General features: G+C 40.3%; 1 protein-coding gene across 5 annotated transcripts in view; it reads left to right on the forward strand.

Moving 5' to 3' along the window:
* Window positions 1–1,160: 1,160 nt before the first annotated feature.
* Window positions 1,161–14,905, forward strand: part of NFX1 (nuclear transcription factor, X-box binding 1) — a 60,263-nt gene continuing 46,518 nt past the window's right edge. For 4 of the 5 annotated variants that reach the window (XM_023524012.1, XM_011381397.2, XM_011381398.2 and 1 more), the window contains exons 1-4: window positions 1,161–1,304; window positions 4,849–5,847; window positions 12,804–12,962; window positions 13,905–13,982. In XM_023524012.1, the coding sequence (XP_023379780.1) occupies window positions 1,280–1,304; window positions 4,849–5,847; window positions 12,804–12,962; window positions 13,905–13,982 (1,261 nt within the window). In that variant the 5' untranslated portion in view covers window positions 1,161–1,279. The remainder of the gene's footprint in view (window positions 1,305–4,848; window positions 5,848–12,803; window positions 12,963–13,904; window positions 13,983–14,905) is intronic. The other variant, XM_011381400.2, reaches the window with a different exon arrangement.

Here is a 14,905-nt window from a genome sequence, read left to right on the forward strand (position 1 = left end):
GTAAATCGAATACCACTTCTTTGCTAGAACCTTTCAATAACTTCTCATTATGCTTGGAATAAAATCCATGATCACAGCCTGCAGGTGATCTGCGTGTTCTCCTGACTTACCTCTCCAATGAATACTATGTCACTCTCCTTGCTCACTATTCTCCTGCAAATAGTTCAATACGTTGAACACTTCAAGCTATTTCCTTTCTCATAGTCTTTACACAAGCTATCTCCTCTCAATCTTCACATAGCTTCCTCCTTTTCATCTTTCGTCTAAGAAGCCTGGCCACATTTTCTGGAGTAGATCCTAGTAAGTCTGTCAGTGTTACCCTGCTTATTTCTCTCATAACACCAACAAACTTTATAATTATTTTACAAATTATTAATTTGTAAATATAAATTACCTAGTTTTTATCTCTCCTACTGGACAGTGCATTGCATGAGGTAGGGGGCTGTGTTTGTCTTTTTCACCATTTACCTCCAGCACTTACAGCTATGCCTAAGACAGTATGCACTGAAACATATGAATGAATGAAATCTATTTCATGTTCTTAAGGAAGCCTGGACCAGCGAATTACTTTACAAATGCAGATGCTTCATACTTAAATGTGTTCTATTTAGTAATGCAACAACAAAATGAACAAAAACTCCACATATTCATTTAAATTTTTATATTTTAAAAATAATCAGTGCCTTCAAACTTTCTCCCTCGCCTTGCATCCTCTATATTTATCGTCATCTGCTGGTTCAAGTCATTTACCATTCTTGATATGTGGTTTATCGTTTTCTAAGTGGTTGGTAAGGGCTCTTTGTATATTTGCCCGTGTTTTGCAGTTTTTTTTTCCCCCAAGATTGCCTTTTGACAACTTGGCTGGGTTTGTTTTCTTTCACCCCCAGCCTGAACTACTCTAGATAGGTGAAGTCTGGTCTACTCTCCAGAAGACCAGGTGAAGTTGGTTGGGTGGCAGGGAAAAAGGGCCTAGCAGCAGGCGAGCACAGTGAATCGCAAAAAGAAAAACCATGATTATGCAAGTCCCTGCCAGTCTGCCCCGCTTCGGCGGCCTTTGGCATCTACATTCACTAGTCTCTTCCTTCCGCCCGACGCCTGGCGCGTCTGTCTGACGTCATGGGCGCACTGCACAGTTGACTCAGGTCGCGCAAACTCCGTGGCCGTCTACCGAGCGCGCTGATGCGAATGTCCTCGCGGCACCGGAAGTTCGGAGCACGTGACCGGGTGACAGCACTCGCTGGACTGACTACAGGGCTCGCTTTAGGTGTTGCGGCGCGGGATGGCGGAGGCGCCACCTGTCTCAGGTACTGTTCTGGCCCGGGCGGGAGTGGGCCCCTCTCGAGTTGCGGAAATTTGGTTAGTGACAAGTCCTAGGGCTTAGGCCATTGATATCGCGAGAATGGCGTGTACAGGTTTAGGGATAGTGGCTCGGAAGGACCAAGCCACGCGCGTCGTGCTTACGGAGATCTCGACCATCCTCGACTGATTGTGAAGCCCCATAGCTGGGTTTCCAAAGAGAGCGGGTTTGTCTCGGCGCCCAGCAAGTCGATGTCGGTGTCCCGGCCTTCCCTGGGCAGTGGCCACACTGATCGACAAGCGGGCGTTGGCCTGGTCACCGCCCAGTGACTTTGGCGCGCTCTCGACGCGTAGTGACTTTGTGCATTGTGCTTAAGGTGTATTCGTGCGTCCTGGTGCAGCTACGCGAGCGCAAGCCGAAAGCCTGTGGTTTCCAATCTCAGCCTGCCAGGAGCTCGCAGTGTGACTGAGCCATTATCTTCATCTGTCAGTTGGGAGTAATTAATTCCTGTGAAGGCTCTCGCCCTGCACTGTACCTGTTCCACCATTATTAGCTCACTTCCCCTCCCAGAGTTGCCTCTGTGTATAGACAGCCTCGTTTGGCTGTTACTATAACATCTATTTCCATTTTCTTCAGGATGTACTTAGATCTTTGTTTTGCAAACTTTTTGAACAGTGACCAAAAAGAAACTTCCTGACCTTCGTGCATACATACATAAGTATAAAAGCGAACTAAAAGGTTTAGGAAGCGGTGGTTTTCTTTACTATCAGCAATACACTCGCTTTTCTACTCCATTTGAAAGAATACTTGTCTCAATCCCCTATATTGATTTGATTTCAGGACCCACTTTGAAAAACAGGACAGCATGAGGTTTGTAAACTGTCATTGATTTGAGTCGTAGTTCAGCTACTTACCAGTTTGGGGGGTACTAAAAGTATATATATATTTGTGTAATGCGTGACAGATTAGAATGTATTTATTACTGCGGATCTTGGTTTAAAAAAAAAAAAAGTTGGAAAACAGTGCATTGGTGTACTCCAGTCCTGATTTAGGTACTAAGTCATCTTGAGAGGTGGGGAGGGAACATTTTTAGGATAATGTTTTGTTATTCTCCCACCCATTCTTTTCACAGATCCTCTAAAGTGGATTCATTGATCCTCAGGCTCACTTGTGTCCCATTTTTGCACCCTTCAGTGTTTGAAGCAGAATTGGGTAGACCTAGTTGTGAGTCCTAGTTTTGGTCTCCAGTGCTGTGCTCCAGGTTACAGCTAACCTCCTCTCCATCTAGTGAGGCAGAGTTCCCTACTCCAAAGTCCCCACTCTCTCATGTGTCTCAGTTTGTTTTGCCTTAGTTTCTATTCCATGTTCTTATTTCAGCATAGTCTAACACACACCTTCATACCCACTCAAGGTTTAGTCCTGCTCCTGCCTTTCAACAGCAGCCCAGTCCAGGGAGTATCTTTCTGTCCATGGACAGACTCCAATACCTACTTTTTCTCTAGACTTTATAATCTACAGTTTACTCTGCTCCACCTACCTGATGGACACCTACCGTGCTGCCAAATTAGCTTGGATCTGGGGAACTATTTGTACTATAGCCATGCCTTGGTGATGAGACATCCCATTTACTGAGTAACTTTCAGCTACATAAAATAGTGTGTGGGGGCGGGGAGTGTTTCAAGATCTTTGTGTCTCAGGTCCCGTTCCTGATTCATGTGCCCCTTTTCCCTTCCTCATGTCTCTTAAGGGTCTTTCTGAGGGCCTTGCTTACTGCCTGAGGTCTAGTGGAATATATACTGTATATGAATAGGTGCCCTGTCTAGACTCTCTAGTTGCATCAACTCCTTACTGATTAACATGAAACACCTTCCTCCTCTCCTTTACCAGGCTATCCTGGACTACTTTACCGACCTTTTTTCAGCCCCTCTCTCCAACCTCGCTTCTTTGAGCAGGAAAGGACCACACAATCCCCACTTGGTCTAATCTACCTATTCCCACCTTTAAGTTATCTGTTAGGTTTCTAGAACACCTTTTCTGCCACCTTCTGAATTTGTCTAATCCTCTTGCCATTTTGTAAGGCCCTCCACCCTATCCCCAGAATCTCCCTATGTGAAAGCTTTCAGGACAAATCCTGGATTGAGTGAGAGATTGCCATATGACTTTATGATCTCGTTCAGTTCTTTAGTATATGTTTCTATGGTAACAGCTGCCCAACCTCTGACACTGAAGGTAGTGATATTGTAAGAGCATGGTCTCTAGAGCCACATATCCTGGGATGGAATCCTTTATCTGCTTTAGAATACCCTTGTGGCCCTAGGCAAATTACTTACTCTCTCTGTCTGTTTTCCCATCAGGCATATAAGGATTAAATGAGTTAACATATGCAAAGTACTTAGAATAATGCCTGGTACATGTTAAGTACCTAATAAAATACCTAACAGGCTTATTATTAAACCTGAAACCCACAGGCTCTGCACTGCACCCATCTGTGGTCAAGTCTGTGTATTTCAGATAGTCTGTAGTCCTAACAGCAATAATAAAGTACCATTATTAACCACTTTATACGTGTTACTAACTTACTTTACTCTTCACAGCAGCTCTTTAATGTAGGAATTACTATCTTCATTACATATAAGAAGACTGAGGTTAAGTAACTGAATAAAGACACAGTAAGTGATAGATAGGCAGGGACTTAAATCCGTCTCCTAGGCTCTGTCAATTCACAGTATATTCTGTATGCTACACATAGTTCCTACTTTGCTCCTAACTAGTGTTGTATCCTTAGGCAAATCATTTTGTCTTTGGGCTTCAGGGACTGAGTTGACTATACAAAAAAGCATCTTGGGGGAAAAAAAATGAGTGAGTTGAAAGGGCATATGCTTAATTTTTTGAGACTTTGGGATTCTAGACTATATTATAGAAGTTATGTATGGAAAATCTAAAATATATTCCTGGGGAGAAGAGAAGGGAACTAATGTACTGACTATGCTAAGTATTATCTATAGGAAATATTTAAATTTCACAATAACCCTTTGAAATAGTATTATCATCAGTAGTGTCATGGATGACGACACTAAGGCTAAAAGGAACCAAATGATATCTTTAAGCTCATACCATAAGTTGGAGGGCCAGATTTTAAACTGATTTTGTCTGATTCCAAAGCCTGTTTGCTTGATATTGCACAATACTGCCTTAGAGGTTTGAAAGACCACATGGAACCTGCTGATTTTTATCTCACCCCTGAACTATTTGCTGACCTTAAATTTTTTGATAATATAAATGCGTGTATAAATAATGCCTGATGGCCTAGGTGAGCAGATTTAATTAGCAACTCTTAGCAGTGGCTATTGAAGAGGCTAATAGACATGGGATAATTAGTCTTCCATAAATACCATGAAGCCATCATCTTCACAGGAAAGATAGTTCTTACTAAGAGCCTGTTTTATACAAAGTCCTTAGGAAAATAACTTTTAGATATGGCTTAGAGTCTTCTGGGCTTCATGGGTGACCTATTAATTTCTTTACTGGCATGTCTATTTGTTATGTCCTAGGTACTTTTAAATTCAATACAGATGTTGCTGAGTTCATTCCTCTGGAGAGAAAAAATTCTGGTCTAAATTGTGGGAGTCAAAGGAGACTAGATTCTAATAGGATTGGTAGAAGAAATTACAGTTCACCACCTACGTGTCACCTTTCCAGGCAAGTCCCTTATGATGACATCTCTGCCATTCATCAGCACAGTTATCATCCTTCAGGAAGCAAACCTAAGAGTCAACAGACTTCTTTCCAATCCTCTGCTTCTAATAAATCACTCAAGAGCCTTCAGAATCAACCTGGGCAGAAACTGAGGAGTGAAAAGCAGCATATTAGAGTCAAGAGAGTACAGAGTTTCACTGACCAGACCTTAGATGCAGCTGGCTTAGAAAGCAGGGCCAAGTCAGAGAGTGGGACGAACCCCAGAGAGCACAGCCCTGCTGAGAGTGAGAAGGAAATTGTCGGTGCAGATCCCAGGGGAGCAAAACCCAAAAAAGCAACCCAGTTTGTATACAGCTATGGTAGAGGACCAAAAGTCAAGGGGAAACTCAAATGTGAGTGGGGTAACAGAATGACACCCAAACTCGAGGATGCTGGACCTGAAAATACCAAACCTGTGGGGCTTATCCACCCTGACTCTTCAGATACATCCTTTAGAAAAGGAGTACAGGATGGGTCTGGGGCCAGACGCAACGAGCAGAGAAGACACCCACAGAAAAGGCCTCCCTGGGAAGTGGAGGGGGCCAGGCCACGACCAGGCAGGAATCCACCAAAACAGGAAAGCCAACGACATACAAATGAAGGACCCAGAAACGACATGGTCCTCATTCCAAAGGACAATCTTAATGAAAGATCAAGAAAATCTGCCTGTGACAATGGGAACTTGGCAGTTGTCAACAAGTCTTCCAGAAGGGTTGACCCAGAGAAATGCGCTATGAGAAGGCAGGATCCTCAAGTGCCATCTTTCTCCAGAGGCAAACAGAACCCTGTGCTAAAGAATGTGGAAACGCACACAGGTAAATATACCTAGATGGGTGAAAATGTTTTGTTTTGTTTTGTTTTTATTTTACATTATTTAGTAGGTAATATATTCGTATAGTTTAGAAAGTATAAAAAAGTACATAGTGAAAAGACACTTTCCTTGTTCATCATCTGCCTGGGTCCTGCCACCATCCATTCCCCTCACCAGTAGGTAACAATTTACTTGGTTTTTATATCATAAGGAAATACAAAAGAATTTTTTCTTAATAAATAAGGAATTTAGTAAGGGTTTTGAAAAATGTAGATATGAGTGGTATAGGTGGCCAGTTGCAAGATTTTTTTGAATTGCGAAAGCACAAGTAGGGGCTGGTAATATCTCCGTTGCCTCTCCTGGTTCTAGCCTGCATCATGTCTTGTCCTCTCATCTGTAAGAATTCCTAACTAATCTTGCCATCTCCAGCTGCTCTTTCATTTCATCTCTTACACCAGCGTCAGAGAGCAATCTTTCTAAAACACGTATTGAACTGTGTCACGTCCCCCTGCTTAATTTTGTTCAGTTTTTTTCATCACCTATAGATTCTGGCTTCTCCCTTACCCAGCAACCCTATCTTCTGCTGCCTCAGTCCCCACCACATTTTATTTCCTAGACTTTATACTGTTTCATCTTTTCATGCTGTTGCATATGTGGCTCCCTTTGTCTAGAATGTGTACTGCTCAGCTCACTGGTGAATTCTCACTCATTTTTCAAAAACTAGTTTATTCACATGTCCAGGAAACCTTTTCTTACCTCTATGGATAGCCTTAATCTTTTCCAACCCTGTGATATGTCTTTTTCTTACTTATCCATGCTTCTGTTATATAACATTTACACTGGAAACCATCATTTGTTTATGTGTCATTGCTCTCCACTAATCTGTAAGTTCCTTGAAAGCAGAAACTGTCTTTCTTCTCATTTTTGTATTCCTATTGCCTAACACAGCTCTTAAAACATAGTAGGTTCTCAGATCTGTTAGAAAGTTCTTCCTTACATTATATTGAAAACTTCTTTCCTATAAATACTTTATATCCCCTGGTTCAAGTTCTATCCTCTGGAGCAACACAGTAACTAGTCTTTCTCCTCATAGTTTCCCTCACCTTTACCATAAATCAGCTTCTTGCAGTATTTGAAGACTCTTCTCATTTTGTCCTGAAGATATCTAGGCTAAATATCTTTATTCCGTTAGCTCTTCCTTGTGGACCTTCACCAGTCTAGTCTCCATCCAGTTTAATGTGACATACAGCCTAACAGATGAAGCCACCACCTACCTGGGCCTGTTCTTATACTGGCCACTACCTACCTGGGCCTGTTCTTCTACTTCTCATTTGCTTCACCAGGTAGTCTTTCTTAGGACCTCAATTTGTGTGTGAGCCAAGGCAATGTTATACCAGAGTTGTTTTTTAATTTTTAGGGCTGGTTAATGGTTTCCTGTCACTTCATAATGAATTACCACAAATGCAGTGGCTTAAGATAACACAAAGTTATTATGTCATAGTTTCTGTGGGTCAGGAGTCTAGATATGAGTCAGCTGAGTTCTCCACTCAGGGTCTCACAGGACTGAAATTTGGCCAGGGATGCAATCTCATATGAGGCGTATAGTCCTCGATCATGCTCACTAGTCGTTGGTAGGATTTATTTCTTTAATGAGTGTAGGACTGAGGTCCCCATTTTTTTTTTGCTGGCTGTTAGCTGGGGGCATCACTGTCAGCTCCTAGAGGCCACCCACAATGTCCTACATAGCCCTCTCCACAACATGGTAATTTACTTCTTTGAGGCCTACAGGAAAGCATCTGATATAGATTCTTCAAATCTCTGACTTCTGTCTCTGATCTCTAGACTCTTTTAAAAGGGTTCACCTGATTAAATCAGGCCTACCCATATTCAAGGTGAGGGTATACAGGGTGTGCATACAAAAAGGTAGGAATCTTAGAGGCCATCTTAGAATTCTGCCTAACAAATCTCTCTTAGTTTCATACTCCCACATATTCATGAGAACACTATTCATATTTTTTGAGTAAATATTATGTGCCAAGCACTGTTCTGGGTACTAGGAATACAGCACTGGTGAGATTTACGTTCTGGTAGGGAAGACAGGCAGAACACACTTAAATATTTAATCTTTGAGGTGGTGATTTAATCTATAAGGTGGTGATAAGGGCTAAAAACATAAGCAGGTTAAGAAGACAGAACAACAGGGGTACTTGTTTGGATAGGTTGGTCTCTGATGAGACATTTGAACAGAGACCAGAAAGAAGTACAGAAGCACACCATGTGGCTCTCTGGAGATCACTCCAGGCAGAGGGAGAAGCAAGTTTAGATTGGGGGGCGTGGAGAAGGTGCATTGTAAGCAATAAAGAGTGGGGTGGCAGTAGAGGTCAGAGAAGTCATGGGCTGAAACATGCGAGGCCCTTAAATTTGGTTCTGAGTCAGAAGATGAGCTGGAAGGTTTTGGGGAAAGGGATGGTATAGTCTTACTTTCTAAACTGAGAATTCAGCCTGCTGTGTGGGGAATAAGCTCTAAGGAAGCAAGGGGACAAGTTAGGAGGCTGTTGCAGTAATTCAGGTAGTTGGTGGAGACTTGGACTAGAGTAGTAGTGGTGGAAGAAGTAAGAATTGGTTAGACTCTGTGTTTGGAAGGTAAAATTGATGAGATTTGTAAGTAGACTGGATGTTAGATGTAACAGAATGAGAGGAGTGAAGGATGAAATCAAGGCTTTTGTACCTGAGCAGTGTAGAAGAATAGAATTGCCATGTACTGAAGTGATAAAGCCTGAGAGAGGAAAAACTGTTGTTTTTAAAACTTTTAAGTTTGGAATAATTAGATTTATAGAAAAGTTACAAAGATAGTACAGAGAATTCCCAAATATTCTCCGCCCACCTTCCTCTAATGTTAACATCTTACATAACTAACTCTGATCCTTGTCAAAACTGAAAAATTAATGCTGGTTCCATAGTATTAACTAAACTGCAGACTTTATTTGTATTTCACCAGTTCTTCCACTAATGTCCCCTTTTTTTTTTAATCTAGGATCCAATCCAGGATACCATGTTGCATTTAGTCATCGTGTCTCCATCTTCTATGATTTGTGATAGTTTCTTAGCCTTCCCTTGTTGGAAAAGGTGTTTTTGTGTATATTTTGCTTTGTCTACTCCTTGTTCAGGAAAGATAAAGAATTTGGTTAAATTTATTAAATTTGAGTTGCCAATTAGACTTCCAAGTGGATGTTAAGTAGAGAGTTGGATATAAAATTCAGGGAAGAGATCGGGCCTAGAGATTTAAATTTGGGAATTGTCTGTATTGAGATGGTGTTTAACGGACTAGGAACATTAGCTAAGGTGTGAATGTTGTTAGAGAAGAAAAGTTTGAGGATAGAGCCTTCCTGTATCTCATGTTTCAAGGTTGGAAATTGGAGATCCAGCAAAGGAAATGGAGAATGAGTACCAATTGAACTAAGAAGTGAAACATGTTCTAAACACCAAATAAAAAAAAATTCAAGGAAGAAGGAGTGATCACTTGGGTCAGATGGTAATGATAGGTACAGAAAGATGACAGCTACATATTGACTATTGGATTTGGCGATTTGAAGGTTATTGGTCTTGATAAGAGCAATTCTGGTGGAATGGTGGAGGTGAAAGTTTGATTGGAATGGAAAGAGAGGATCATCCCAAATATAAGTCTCCATGGCTATTTGAGAGTGGTCTTTGCTTGCTCTCATTTTGCTCTTTTTCTCTCAGACTGTCTGGATCTCTCATTTTGTGGTAACAAAATCCCCTACATCCTTACTATGTTTCTGCTATGTTCCTACTGTTAATTGACTTATGGCCTTCTCTCAGTTCACTTCTTCCCTTACTACCTCTCAGAGCCTGCCATTTCCCTTATCCCACTTACTTTAGTTTCTGAAAGATGGACAGAGCATACTCTTTCCCCAGTGTCATTTCCAAACTATTCTTCCACCTTTGTATCAAAATCCCTGCTCCTTTGAACGTAATGCTACATCACCTTTTAGCTACATCACCTGTCATATCTCCTTATCTTTGTCATTTATTAGCCTCTGAATCTCCAAGCCCCAGCCCTCATTTATTATTAATATGTCTAACCTATATCTTATCTCTACCTCAGTGGTTCTCAAAATGTAATCCCAGACCATCAGCCATCAGCAATACCTAGGCACTTGTTAGAAAAACATATTCTTGGGCTTCACCTCAGATTTACTAAACAAAAATTCTGGGAGTGGGGCCCAGCAGTCTTATTTTTAACAAGCTTTCAGGTGATTCTGAGGCATATTCAAGTTTGACAACTCCTGATTTACCGTAACTCCTGCTGTTATTCTATTCCAGGTGACTCTAGTGATCATATGCATTGTGCCATCCTCAGGTTCTTTGATCTTATCAACTGTGGTGACCTTCATCTTCATTCCACTTCCATACCCACTACCAGGGAAATGACCCTGGGAATGCTCCATCTCTGAAATCTTAGTCTTATGTTCTACTTTCTGACCATAAATTCCTGTCCTTCTGGCTCCCTCGGTTTCTTCTACCCACTACCAGTTTTGCCAGCCTCCTAGCCATCTTCATTCCCTCTCTAGGCAGGCCTTGTAGGTCATTTGAAGTATCATTCTTTTGCCAAGCCATTTGCCAAGCCATTTGGCAGAATCCCATCCCTGGATCTATGCTGTAATCTATCTTTCCTGTTCCAGACCTGGATAACAGGATGCTGTTCCAGGAAATCACATAATAGCATAGCTTTGGGGCTGCTGCAGTTCATTTGCTTTCTGAGGGAAGGCTTCCTGATCACACCATTTAAAACTATTCTTGCCCATTTGCCAGTATTCCCTATCCTCCTTTCCTGGTTTATTGTTCTCCATAGCACTTATCACTATTTTGATGATACTACATATTTTCATTATTTATTGTTTATTGTCTACCTTCCCCCACTAGATAATAAGCTTCATAAGGGCAGAAGATTTTTGTCTGTTTTATTCACTGTGTATCCTTAGTGTCTACAGAGTGCCTGACACACAAAATATTTTCAGTAAATATTTTTGAATAGTGGTCTCCAACCTCAGTTGGTTTTCAGCACTGTTTGTTTCCTCTTCTGACCTTAGTAAGCTGCCTTTTCCATTTTCATCTAAGACTGTTCCACACCCTTTCCACTCTTATTCAAACCTTTTTAACATCGGTCTTCTTCAGACCTTCCTAACATTCATTTCCCTCATTGTCTCCTATTTTACTGAGAAAAGGTAGATCATCAGGTATAATTTTCTCAACTTTTTCCTTCCTTTATACAAACTCAGAGGCACATGTGCCCATCCTTCCTTTTCCTCTAAAGGAGCTCCTCTAAAGGAGCTTTCATTCTGAGAGCTCCTTTATTTCCTTCCATCAGCCTTCTCACATTTACTATTCCAAGTTCTCAGCCTGAAGATCTTCCCACATCTGTCCTACTCTCCACAAGAAAAAATTCCCGTTACATGACTTCCCAGTAATGTTTCCTTTCCTTCCGTTCCAGTCAAATCAAGAGTCGTCTGCTTTATTTCCTTTTCCTTATTTTGATTCACTTCTCAGTCCTCTGCTACCATCACCACCTACCTGACTAAGAGAGCTACTGGTAAGGTTATGAATGGCTTCTATTTGCCATAACCTTTGGACAGATGTATTTCAGTCCTTATTATCCTGGACTTCCCTTTGAGTTTGATGCAAAGATGGAGCCTTTTTTGAAATGTGACCTCCTTGGCTTATTTATTCCTTTATTCTCTCATTTGATAAATATTTATTGACACCTGGTATATGTCAGGAACTGGAAATACTATAGTAAGCAAGGCAAGCAAGACCCTGTCACTGCCTCACAGATCGTACAGTCTCAGGGTGTTTGTATTTTTTTTATTTTTTATTTTTTGACATTAAATTGGACAAAGTAATCTTAGGAGAGATAATGTTTATAGAAGAGCTTTTGTGTCAGGCAGCAGAGATTTTGAATTTTGACTTTTTAATTTCTAGCTCCATGACCTCGGGTAAGTGATTTAACCACTTCGAGCCTAATTATTCTTTATCTATGAAATCGCATCTGTATTATAGCCTTGTTGAGAAAATTAAATATGTGTAAAGTGCTTTAGCATAGCACTTGACCAGGTATATTTAAAGTTAGTTATTTTATTCTTATAACCTATTTGGACTTAAAAACAAATAAAATAATGTCGTGAAATAAATGCTAAAAGTACAAAGCAAAAAACAAAATATATATACTCAGCTCTGAGAGCACCTGGCTATACTTGGGATAGGAAGACTTTGCTAAGATCTATTGCTAAGGTGTATTTGAGGAAGACGTCTGGAAGTGGGTGATGGTACTGAGGAGTAAATCTGGGAGGATTCTCATGGTGCCATACACTGATCTTTTTCACTAAATGGCAAGCTTCTGGAGCCAAGGACTGTCTGTCCTTTAGTCTGGTAACCCTACATGGACTTGTGGTGGGTCCAAGCATATCTTTGTTGAGTGAATCAGCTAAAGACTTTCAGGGCAACTACTAGAACCATCTCACCACCATGGTTGTTGGAACCCGTGTAGGCTTAGGTTTCTTGCAGCTGACCATTCACAAGCCCTTCCCTAACATAAATCCATGGATCTGGTATATCCAGTGTCCCAGATACAGGAGGGCAAGGCTAGGCCCTACAGCATACTGCTCCTGTGGATACTCACAAGCTATGTGATAAGGCTCATTTGGTTCCTGGACAATTTCTTTGGAATGTTTCAGTTGTGAAAATCCCCGTCTGAATGTACTTCCTGAGTCTCCTTTCTTAATATATGCTCGGCCTCAAATTCTGAACAACCACCTTAGAAGCAGACATCCCTGAAAACCTCTGTGTTTGTGTTCTTCCCTCAAATATTTTGCTGATCCTTGGTTGACTAAAGTAAAGGTTGGTTTTCTGTATTTGAGTTTATCTGTTTTGTTTTTTAAACAGGTTCTCTAGTTGAACAGCTTACTACAGAAAAATATGAGTGCATGGTGTGCTGTGAATTGGTTCGCGTCACAGCCCCAGTGTGGAGTTGTCAGAGCTGTTACCATGTGTTTCATTTGAACTGCATAAAAAAATGGGCACGATCTCCAGCATCTCAAGCAGGTCAGCCATTCCTCTTGTCTGAGAGTTATTCTCACCCATTAGATACGTTCCACTTTTTAAATGCTATTTAATTCCTCTTAAATACTTTGTCTGTAGAGAAAGTAAATTGTCTCAATCATATGTGTCAGATGACCATATTAAGCTATAAATCTTAAACTAGCTAAACTTAATATTAAAATATATTTAAGGTACAATAAAATTAGTCGCTTCTACTGAAAATGGTAGCTTTTATCCAAGTAGCAACTGCAGAAAACATTTCTTGCATAGTTTGCTTTAGAAAAATTATAGAAAGCAATTGTATAATTTACACTTGGAATCTTGAAGTTGTTTTGCCTTTAACAAATCTTCATAGTATTTTGTGGGCTTTTTCCAAAGAATACTAGTATTTATAGTAATGCAGATGTTGATAATATGCTTTCTGAACCGTGGATCTTTTTCTAATTTAAGGTATCTGGGTTTTCCTGTATGTTCTTAAATATTTGTCTTTTTTTTTAAGCCAAGATTCAGATAATGTTTACCTTGAATTAGAAATACTATAATACAACATTATCTCTATGAAATGAAATGACAATTATGCGATGTGATGGAGGTGTTAGCTAAAGCTATTGTGGTGATCATATTACAATATATAAATGTATCAAAGCAACACATTGTACACCTTAAACTCACACAATGTTATGTCATTTATATCTCAATTTAAAAAAAATGGATACCTACTTGAGTCCTTGTATCTAAAGTCCTTATAAATATTAGCTTAAATGTGGTATTTAAGCAAAGCACTCGGTACTTTGGGTACTTTGAATTTATTTAACGTCAGATGCCCTTAACTTGGGAATTACTACCCTTCCTTCTATGTTATGGCTCCCTATAGGGTTAATTTTTAAAGAGTATATGTGCTTTTCAAAAGAAATTATTTTGTTTTTCTCCCATGTTTCTTGGCAGATGGCCAGAGTGGTTGGAGGTGCCCTGCCTGTCAAAATGTTTCTGTACATGTTCCTAATACCTATATTTGTTTCTGTGGTAAGTTTTTTTTGCATACATTGGAGTCTTTTCCACTTCAGGCATTGTACTTCAGTTCCTAGCACAGGAGACAAGGGCATGTTTTAGAAGTTTCTAATAAGACTTCAAAACTACAGGAGTCTACAAGACATCCCATGCATGTGATCTATCACAGAGCTAGAGTCACAGGCCTTTGTGCTCTTGGCAGGCTATTCTGGAAAAGGGCCTTCACATCATGCCCACCAGGCTCATGCTACTTCTAAGCTGTGGTGCTGGTCTGCTTGGTCTTAGCTTTAGACTAGAGCTGATCAGACGGCAGAGGCAGATATAGACATGGGCTCTTTCTCATTCATAGCTATAACAGCTTTGATGTTCTAGATTTGAGCAGCATGAATAAAGAGTAGAGTTGAAGTATACTTTATTTTAACCCAAGGAATCCGTCATCGGTCTTTGTAATAGAGAGATTTTCTATAGATCAGCATTACTAACTCTATCCTTTTACCCCCCCTCTTTATGTTTTTGAATAGCTGTTATTAAATAGCTCAGTTCCCCTACATGTTAGGAAAAACTATGTGATCCAGATGCTCATTCTTTCTACTAGCTTATTTCCTACATGTCTTTTTTTCTTCTTCTTCTTTCCTGCCTAGTTAAAAGATAGGCTGATTGTTAATTTTTCCGGTTGTTGATTTTTCAAATTTTGTTTCTTAAGCATGTCTGCCTCCTTGAACCATTGCATTTTTGCTTCTGTCCTTTTTACCTTTCTGAAAATATATTTAGGAGTTATCAATGACACCTTTCTGACCAAATCCAGGACTGATTTATAAGTTCCTAACCTTTTTGGCAGCACAATAGCCCTTGACACTTTTTACCATGCCCTGCTTGAAATGACTAGCTCTTCCTGTTTCTGCAAACTCTCCTTATTTTTCTCACTAATTTGCCTCTAT

The sequence above is a fragment of the Pteropus vampyrus genome, unplaced genomic scaffold (genome assembly GCF_000151845.1).
Source record: "Pteropus vampyrus isolate Shadow unplaced genomic scaffold, Pvam_2.0 Scaffold436, whole genome shotgun sequence".
NCBI classification, from domain to species: domain Eukaryota; kingdom Metazoa; phylum Chordata; class Mammalia; order Chiroptera; family Pteropodidae; genus Pteropus; species Pteropus vampyrus.